This window comes from Lolium perenne, chromosome 3 (genome assembly GCF_019359855.2).
Source record: "Lolium perenne isolate Kyuss_39 chromosome 3, Kyuss_2.0, whole genome shotgun sequence".
Lineage (NCBI taxonomy): Eukaryota > Viridiplantae > Streptophyta > Magnoliopsida > Poales > Poaceae > Lolium > Lolium perenne.
In genome coordinates, this window is record NC_067246.2 from 134,663 (window position 1) to 144,420 (window position 9,758).

The 9,758-nt window shown below is 42.5% G+C and overlaps 1 protein-coding gene across 2 annotated transcripts; it reads right to left on the reverse strand.

Moving 5' to 3' along the window:
* Window positions 1-1,609: 1,609 nt before the first annotated feature.
* On the reverse strand, window positions 1,610-7,103 carry LOC127340594 (uncharacterized). 2 transcript variants are annotated; one of them, XM_051366332.2, is made up of 5 exons: window positions 6,906-7,103; window positions 5,015-5,280; window positions 4,618-4,694; window positions 2,940-4,170; window positions 1,610-2,563 (listed from the first exon to the last, which is right to left on the reverse strand). In XM_051366332.2, exons 2-5 carry the CDS (start codon window positions 5,169-5,171, stop codon window positions 1,926-1,928), a joined length of 2,103 nt encoding a protein of 700 aa, XP_051222292.1. In that variant the 5' UTR covers window positions 5,172-5,280; window positions 6,906-7,103; the 3' UTR covers window positions 1,610-1,925. The 2 variants fall into 2 exon arrangements, with proteins under 2 accessions (XP_051222292.1, XP_051222291.1); XM_051366331.2 differs by having other exon boundaries at window positions 2,814-4,170; window positions 6,906-7,101.
* Window positions 7,104-9,758: the final 2,655 nt, after the last annotated feature.

Consider the following 9,758-nt stretch of genomic DNA (forward strand, 5'->3'; position numbering starts at 1 on the left):
CCTGGCCCGGATTTGGGCCGGGTTTGGTCGTCCCGGACACCGCGGGCATCCGCATTTGTGATGCGTAGCCGCGTTCGGCCGCGGTTTTGTCTGTTTAGACCAATCCGGACGCGCGGGGTCGCCGCGTTGGAGATGCCCTTACACCTCGTCCCCTACCAAGGCCCCTACCCTCCCTATCTAGTGCTAGAAACATATGCTATGCCTCATGTTTCTGATTCAACCAGTTTCAGTAATAGTATGTTATCTTATCTAGTAAAAGGGAAATTACCGAACAAGTTAACACCCTATTTATACACTTACCATCGTGTGCAGAATTCAAGCAAGTGCCAACTGCCGAAATCGGATATCTCTACACCAGAATATTCCATACAATTATCGTATCTCCGTCTCGAGTACATGAAACAATACTCTGTACCTAAATTTTATCAACCTCTAAATTTCCAGGAAGGTTAACTGCACCAAGAAGTCATCTGAATTTTTACTTGCTCCGAGTCGATACAGGTGTGCTATTCCGATCCATAAATTGAGTGGCAGAACGAGGCTTAAAATACGTATACTGCATCAGCTAGTCTTTGTTTGCTTCAGGGTTTCGGAAAAAATCGAGACCTCATAAAGTATGGAACATCCCGAAGTATGGGACAGAGACCAGCGAAAACAATTTTAAAAAGAAACAAAGAGGAATGCTGCAAGAGATTCAGGTCAATCCCAGCAAAAGCAATAACATGTCCATTTCAGGCCACTTTGAGCCCATTTAGTGTGTGCTGCTATAGCCCGACTGTCACTACTTCAGCAGCTGGAATGCCGAACCAGAGCCTGTGAGCAGCATCGAAGCCAGCCTGAAGCATTAGCACATTCAGTTTTTTCATGGAAAATTGTCCACGGAACAACCAGTAAAGTGGGAACAAAATTAACATTAGGATACGCTGGATGCATGCATCTATTGGATTAATAATGAAACATTATCATCTGCGGGCAAACATGTATGTATCATGCTTAGATGAGAGGCCCACGATCTGAAACTGTAGCAACAGCATGGCTAACTGAAACTGTAGAAACACGTCATGGTTTGACATACTTGTAATCAATCTTCTTCTGAATCCTGTCGACTTCTAACTGAATCAACCTTTTCTCTCCGTTGCAGTAGTAGCAACTTTACCTTACCAGCAGACCTCACGCGAGGAATTTGCTCTGCATATTTCTTCTCCACTGAGCTGAACTTGAGATGCCAAAAGTGCCTAGTTGCGGCCTTGCAGATAAGATTCATGTCAGCATTGTCCAAGATAAACTCTGTTTTTCTATCTTCTGAGCCAGTTTGTTTGCTTCAGCTTGCTGCTGCCATCTAACAATGCCCTTGATGTTCATGAAGCGTCTCGAAGTCTCGGAAAGATGCTTCCAGAGGCCATGAAAATCTGGGACAGAGGCCCTAACAGACAGATTTTAAAAAAAAATCGAAGGCCTGGAAAATAGTTGTTTACTTTCCATTTAGATCAGGAAAATAGATATGCAAAGCATGAATAAAATTCTAAAGAATCACCGGTAAAATGGAGAGTAGGATTAACTTCTCCATGCTCTGAGCAAGGATATTAATTCATTTTGTATCACTGGCAAATTTCTATTCCAACATAATTCTTGCCTCAAGATTCATTCAACCAAACAGTGTGGTCCAACATTGCATCTTTAACTTGACCACTCATGCTTATCCAACATGCGGAACTTCACAGCAACCGGTCTAAACCAACACCTCAAAATCCCTACCGCTAACCCTGACTGTTCTCTGCTCTGTCTTCTGTCTTCAAAGAACGAAAAAACATATCTAATGTACAGATGAGAAATTTAATATTCTCTAGCACTTCCCATTGTTCCGAGCTAGCTAAATAAAGAAAATGGGCAAAACGAATGAATAACTACCTAGCAAGCTAGACTGATCAAAACTTTGCGAGCTGGAGAGCGAGCTCAGTGATCAGCCTGTCAAGGACAAAGTCTGCCACCTTGTCCCCTACCTCATCACCATCCCGCCGAAACTCCACCCAGCGGTCCGCCCTCACCAGGTCGCTCGACAGAATGCCATCAACGTCCACATCGAGCTCCTCATCAAGCTGGTAGCTCACCTTACCCCACAACTCCTTCATGGCACGTTCCCCCACGGGCTTCGGTCGAGCGCAGTTCGACCCGCGATTAGCGGCATCGTACTTCCTGTACATGTCGAGCAGCGCCTCGTTGGTCAGGTCGAACAGGAGGAACTCATCAGCGGACATGTCGGCCATGGCGAGGTTCGACGCAGCGGTGGCGGAGAAGCTGAGATCGCTGTGCTGGCAGTCATCTTTCTGGAGAGCTGCCATGTTATGCGAGTGCCATGCGTCAAAGAGCGGTTCGGTGGCGAAGCTGGACCTGCTGAATATGTCCTTGACATAATTCAGCACCGCTTCATCCTTAGGATCTGTTACTTGCAGTTGGAGATCATTCAGATCGCTGAAATTGTCCTCTTGTACATTCAGATCGTCATTGCCAACTGAATTGTCAGCTTCACTTGAATTGACAATATCTTCTTCCAGCGATGATGAATCTGTGAAAAAAGAAAGTTTCAATTGGAACTGTTAGCGAGAGTATGAAATAATAAGTTGGACGAATGTGAAACGTACATTTCTGAGAATTTCAATTATTAATGAGAATATATAATTTTGCTTATTAAGAATGTCATTCTGAGATGCTAACCCAAGTGAAGAACTCCCAAATTAAACATTCTGAAGTGAAAATATTTTTCTAAAATTATAGAAAGCTAATGCAGGTTTAGCATGCTAGAAAAAAAATCTCACCATCCATCATTGTATGGTCTGAGAAGGCCACATCCAGAACAGAGGTTGGACTTTCAGTCTCTTGTTCACATCCTAAATTTAACTCATCTTGAGAATCTTGATTGGGGTCAGGAACACAGCATGTACCTTCAAATGACTGGATGTGATTGTCGTTAGAAATCATTGGGTGTTCTTCTGCAACGTTGGTGCCTTCTGAAGGCTGAGTGGTGCAGGACTTGATCTGATCATCATAAACTGTTGTGTGTTGTTCTGCGATGTCGATGTCTTCTGATTGTAGAAGACCTAGAAGAGTACATGAATCAGCCTCTGTCGAAGAGTGAATACCATCTTCATCATCACAAGATATTGCATGTTGTTCTGGGATGTCAGCTCCTGATGCTGAAGGATCGGTACACATATTGGCTTCGGTTGAAGACATAACCAGATCATCATCACAAGTTGCAGCAGCATGTTCTTCTGAAACATCAACCACCTCTAAAGGTAAAGGAGCAATGCATAAATCAGCTTCAGTCGATGCCTCGACACCACGCTTTTCTTCACTCGACAACTCTTCAGGTACCTCAGTGTTCTCAGAACCACCAGCAGCAACCTCACTGCAAGAACTCTCATCCACAGCGGATTTCACATCTCCGTCAACATCAAATTTATCCAAAGCGTGCAATGCCGAGGCATCTTCTGGAATCACAAGATATTCAGCAAGTCTAGCCAAACCTTTTGATTCCAAAGAATGATTCCTAGTAGACCTGGAGCTTGTCAGCACCCTTTTGGACTCACTGCTTGAGATGGAATCAAGCAAGTGAGAGTAGCTCTCCAGTGATTCAGACAGCGAACGTGAACGCCGAAAACCTTGATTTACATGTCTCCTCGAGGTGATGCCCGTGTAAGGTTTCAGACAATCCCTATCATATGTGGCAGACGCTGACCGGGGAAGCTCTTCTATGATTGTTTCTCCAGACACCTTCTGCCCATACGGAACCTTATGAAGAATCCCATCCATCGAAATGCTACGGTGGCTCTTCCGTTTCATGTGCTCCTCACCTGTACTTACGAGCTGCGAAAAACTCATATCGCTACCTGTACCATCCAGGGTGTTGTGTTGCAAGTTTGTACCAGTTGCATTTTGTAGTGACGATTTCGCACCATGTGAAGGACCATTTCCATTATTGGCAGCAGACTCGCCATCAAAAACATAGACATTGCTTTCCAGATAATGTATCGAAAGGGTGCGCAGCAGCCTTGGTGCAACAGGAAGCATCTTTTGTTTCTGACCTTCCTTTCCATACAATTTTCTTGAAATAAAGGACCTTAGACCTGCCTTGCCAGAGTTCTTTTTGGAATCCTTTTGTTTATATTTAACCTGACATACGAGAAAATAATGGGATACGATCAGTTTACATGTCCAAAGAATAAAATAGTTGGAGGTGTATGTATTTTAGAGGACATAAGTACTTATTAAAATTAATTATATGTAATGCAGTGGCAGCACACAAATCGTCATATACCGATGATTGTAAATACTCTACGTACTTTCCTAAATAAACCTTAATTCTATTAGAACAAATGAGCAAAACAACTGTACAATATATTATTTGTATTAGGTAGATGCAGCAGCTCTTAAACTGTAGATGGGGTATGAAAATTGACTACTGGATGTACATAAATACTTCCTCTGTTATTATTTATAAGATGTTTTGGCAAGCTAATTAAGCTTGCTGAAACGTCATATAAAAAGGAATGGATGTAGTACTACATAGAGGAAGAGAACTTCACAGATTTTCAATCAAGGTGAGTTGTTGGTATATACCTGAGTGTTTTCATGGTCCTCTGTGACACCACTGTCATCATCTTTCAACGGAACATAGCAACCTCGAAGTCTACTTCCTGCAGTTAATTTCATGGTCATGGTCAGTAAGAATACTCCACATATCGTTTTAGGAGCATATATAAGTTGAATACTTGTAGATGCTTTAAACAAGGTATGCATTTGGTAATACTTCCACATAACAAGGAATTAATTATTTAGCACATTAAGCGTTAAGCAGGAACTTTTTCATCATTCATTATGAAAGGTCAAATGGGACAATCAGAAAAGCATTTGAGTACAGAATGACACATATTAGCTGCCGTGCTCTGTTTCTTCACTGGATCAAGCAAATTACTCAAGGAAACTCCAAAATGGTTAAAGAACAGTGGCAACTTACCGCCAATGTTTTTTTCCTGGCGATGTTTCTTGTCAGAGAGTATCTTCATAGACCGTGGACGCCGGCGAAGGCCGAAGAACTGAAGGAAGCTCCATCGACACCCCTGCATTTCCTTCCCATAAAACGTGGAGTCCTGATGATGCAGCAGCTGGGCCATTTGTTCTTGGCCCAGCAGCAAAGTTGAGGGATGATGGATTAATAATTCTTTATCAGCACGACCTGTGCAGATTATGGAATGGTGCCTCGGCTTCCCTTGGATTTGCGACCTGTTATGAACAAATTTGTCAATGATTAATTAACAACCTAGCAAAGCGTGTACCTAACGACTTTAGCAACTCCAAATAGATCATTGCCTGAAGACCATACTGGAGAAAGTGTATGAACGGAACAGATTTAGTACAGATAAAGATAGTCTCCGACCAAGTGTCAGTGAAAACCAGCAGGAGAAACGAAGATTGCTAATCATGAGGAAGCACATAAAGTAATCGAGGAGCATAAACCAAGAAACAGGGTTATAGGAGTAACTTAAGAGGAACGTTTGTGCTTTTCTAGAGGGGTCAATGACGGTGACATAAACGCACTTCTTTCAGAAAACATGGAGAGACATCCACCAACTGCATACAACTGAAACAATTTCTTAAGACACGCTGATAAAAAAAAAATGTATATACGGATCCTTGTTGATTAGTTGGTGTCTCAACAACCAAATAAAAGCATAGAAGGAGGGAGCTACTTTAATGATGAAGAAAAATGGGTTGTAATTTCCTCCTATCTTCTTGAAACAACATATTTAAATCAAGAATGCAGAGGAGGCTTCTACGAAAGAATCTGAAACTGACGCAGAAACTCTGGTCACATGTTAAGCAAGTGGTTGCTGTGCAGTGTTTCTCGGTATTCCGTCAGGAACACAAGAAGATACTGAACCAAGGAAAAAAATTAAGAGAAAAAAACATAGAGAAACGCATCCAATTGTCATGAAGATAAACCATGCTTGCAAGAAAAAATTACACTATAAAATGGAAACTCTGAAAGGTACATGCACCATATCATCACTAGACTGATTCACTTGAAGGAAAACCACCAACTTACAGGTCTCTATAGGACAAACCTAGGAAAGCGGCTTCATATATAAATAAATACTAGTTGTACCCTAACCAAAAGGGAAACAATCATCAGTAGTACCCAATCAGCAAAGTCAAAAATAAGTAATTACTCCCTTCAATGGGATCATCAAGTAAGTACTGTGAAGCCAATCCAATCTATCTAAATATCTAATCCATTCAACAACCCATCCGTTCAATTCAACCTGTCAACAAGAACAACCAACGGGGGATACACGGACCGAGCCATCATCCATGACACTCCATGTGTAATTAATTGAGACATGGAAAAAAACCATCACGGTTAACTCGAGGTTTTCCCACTTTTGTAACTCACGATCCACGCAGATAGAAGTAAGAAAACGCTTGTATATCGTCTCAGCCGTAACAGCCATGGAAGGAAAACAGAGAGTTCCTCCATGTCCTCGTCGGAAACAGAGAGTTCCGGCAAAATCGGAAGGGAAATCTTAGTCAGATTGACGTCGCTAGAAATGATCCCGTCTAGCCATGATCCAAAAACAACCAAAACACCGAGGAGAGACGCCCTGTTCCTGAATCCTGATGAGGTTCAGTTCTCCTGCCCCTGACGAACGAACGGAACGAGCGAAGAGAAACGCTCGCCACGCTCTCACGCCTTTCCGCAAACAGATGAGAAACAGCAGGGACGACGCCGGAGCGTGAAGGCACCGATGAGAAAGAAGGAAGGAAACACGCGAAAAAAAATACAGAGCAAACCAATAGAAACCCCGTCAAGACTACGGACATGGTCCGTGTGGGAAGTAGCGACGAACCTTGGTGGATGGATTCAGGCGACGCGCGCGTGGCTGGAGCCGCCGACGACGATGACGACGACGATACGGGAAGGGAGGGAGGGTAGGTGCTGCCTGCTCCGCCTCCGGGGCCGGGAGAGGGAGGAGGAAGAAGAGTTGGTGGTGGAAGAAAGAAAGAAAGAAAGGGATCCGGTCCGGGAGGGAGGAAAAGGCTGCGGCCTGCGTGTGCTGACCCGTTGAATATTTCAGCCCCCCGGACCGCCACACCCTTCTTAAGGTTGCTCTCACCACACTCTGTTTTTTTTGTAAATCTTTTTCTTTCTAATAAAGTTGGGAGCGCCGCATCATGTTAATGAGAAAAAATACGCAATATAATTCAAGGGATTAATCTCCGTCGGCGTGGTCCATCGGCTAAATCGGAGTCAAGAACGGTACCGCCGTCGAGGGGTGGGAGCGGGAGGAAGACGACGTTAGGGCGAGAGGGGGAGCTTGGGAGTGTCAAAGAAAGTGGAGTGGCGGGAGCGAGGTTGGAGGGTAATAACGGTTGTTTAGCCTTCCCTGAACCGCCACACTTTTTCTATTGGGAGCACCACAACCCTAACAAAAAACAAGAACACAACATGTTGGCTTTAGGTTTCTGAGAAGGCAGGGAGTGAAATCTCACCTCGTTACAAAGTCAAGAGCGGGGCAGCCGTCATGGCTACAGGCTCGCCGGATTAGAATTAATATTGCTCGAGGTATGGGTGGGTGAAGGGAGCATACTATCGAAAATAGGGTTAGGGTGGGAGGACAAAGGGGAAGTGTCGGAGAAGGAGAAGTGGCGGGAGTGAGGTCTACGGATAATAACGGTTTTTCAAATCTAGCTTGTCGGAGAGGCGCGCTGTGGGTTAATTATACTTGGCGCACACAGACACACGTGGCCAAGATATAACCTGGAAGTCGCGAGGATGCAAGTGGAATAAAAACATATATGAAGGGTCAAAAAATACTATGTGCCCCGTGTCTCTTGTAATATAGGAAATAATATATCTGAACATGGTTATGATAGGAAGGTGTGTTCCTTTCTTTTCCTATATATGAGACATAATGGGAAAAATTAATCGATTCGACCATGTGATGTTACCAATGTCTAGTGTTTAGGGGGTGTGCCTAGCGAGGGCAAAGTAAAGGTGTGAAGGGAAGAAGCTCAACGGACATTGGTGAAGGCAGAGTGGCAGGACGGCATAGTTCGGTTCACAACCTAAGTTTCAATTTAGGTTGAAAAATTAGGTTGTGTGTTATACTTGCCATGCGGCTGCTGCACGTGGCGAGGTTGTAACCAAGATGAAATTACCACATAGATAAGCAAATCACATGATCCAAATAAAATACAGATGTGATCATATTTGAGCACAGTTATAACATAAATGTATGTTTCTTTCTTTTTGTGAGTTATAATAGGCAGATGTACCCATTTACCACACCGAGGTTAGGGATACCAAAGGTTTAGGAGGGTGGGTCGATGGAGGAGAAAGTTGGGGTAGGAGGGGAAGGAGCTTGAGCAATAGATGAGGTGGAGTCGCGTGAGTAAGGCCTACGGTTGAAAGTGGATAATACATAACCAATATGTGATCGTCACGTGCCAACTATGGAGCAAAAGCAAATATAAATAATCCAAAACAAATATTTCCCTTGTGTTTATTTTTAAATTTTAAATAACATACTTGATAGGAGTTGTAATATGAACATATGTTTCTTTCTTTGTGAGGTATATTGAGCATAGCTATGGATTACTAGACTAATGTTACTAATGCCACAGATTTAGGAGGGGAGGGTTAGCGGCGTCCAAAGTTAGGGTATAAGGGGAGGGAGCTCGAGGGACATAGTAGAAGGTATATCAGCGAAAGTGAGACACTAGGACCACAAAGGCTCCTTTTGTGTTTCGGTTTTTACGTGGTGGGTTATACTTATTGTGCGGGTGGAACGTGATCTATCGTTAATCATTATGCACTTGTCGTACAAATACTATGGAGTAAAAACAAACACAAAACACCCCCAAAAAAATAAATCTCTTGTGTTCGTTTTGTAATAGGAAATAATATTTTCGAATGAAGTTATTATATGAAGACGTGTTTCTTTCTTTTATTGTTGCATGGTATAATATGGAAAGTTGTATTTCTTTCTTAAAATTATCGACAAATATTGGGCATGTTTAATTGCATGAGCAAGGGATTAGCTGTTTAATTAGATACTAATAATATTGTGCAAATCTATGTTTTTTTTGTTATGTAGCCCAACTTTGAGGAAAAATAACTTGCTGAAAACTTGGAATATTTGGTGCTGAGTAAAAGCCAAAGGGTACCGTTTCACTCACTATGCATGAAGTATTTTTCTAGGCTGTCAATTTACAGCGAGAATTAAACTACTACTGCATCATGGAATCTGTAAAAAAAAATGGTGACGGGGAAAGAGGTGAGGTGCCTGTCCTTATCAGACAATGAGAGCAAATTAACTAGAGGGCGCACCACCACATTTAATACTTCCAAATTCAAAGCAAATACGGGGCTTCTTTTAAATCATTAGCTTTTGTTTTTCCAAAGCCTACTATTCCTCCTTAATTCATTCCCACTCCTTTTTTTGTCATCTTGTTTATGTCGTGGAGGGCCATATGAAAAGTTGATGTGAATTTGATTTGACCCTATAATAAAAATGTTATTTCACCGAATATTTTTTCTTTCTTTGATTGCGATCTGCAAAGATCTCATCCACTTGAAAAATATCATCAAAATGTTTCATTTATTACTTTGCCCCAGTCACAAAATATAATGGGCTTTTATTAAGATCTCGGCTGGATATGTTCATGAATCAACTCTGGTACTCAATTAATGGTACAAG

Bases quoted from the DNA above. Each gene is read 5' to 3' on its own strand.
- LOC127340594 (XM_051366331.2), bottom strand. From the start codon at position 5,171: ATGGCCCAGCTGCTGCATCATCAGGACTCCACGTTTTATGGGAAGGAA. The intron at 4,171-4,617 runs GTATATACCAAC...CTCGTATGTCAG, and splicing joins AGGACCATGAAAACACTCAG to GTTAAATATAAACAAAAGGA. The intron at 2,564-2,813 runs GTGAGATTTTTT...CTTTTTTCACAG, and splicing joins AGACCATACAATGATGGATG to ATTCATCATCGCTGGAAGAA.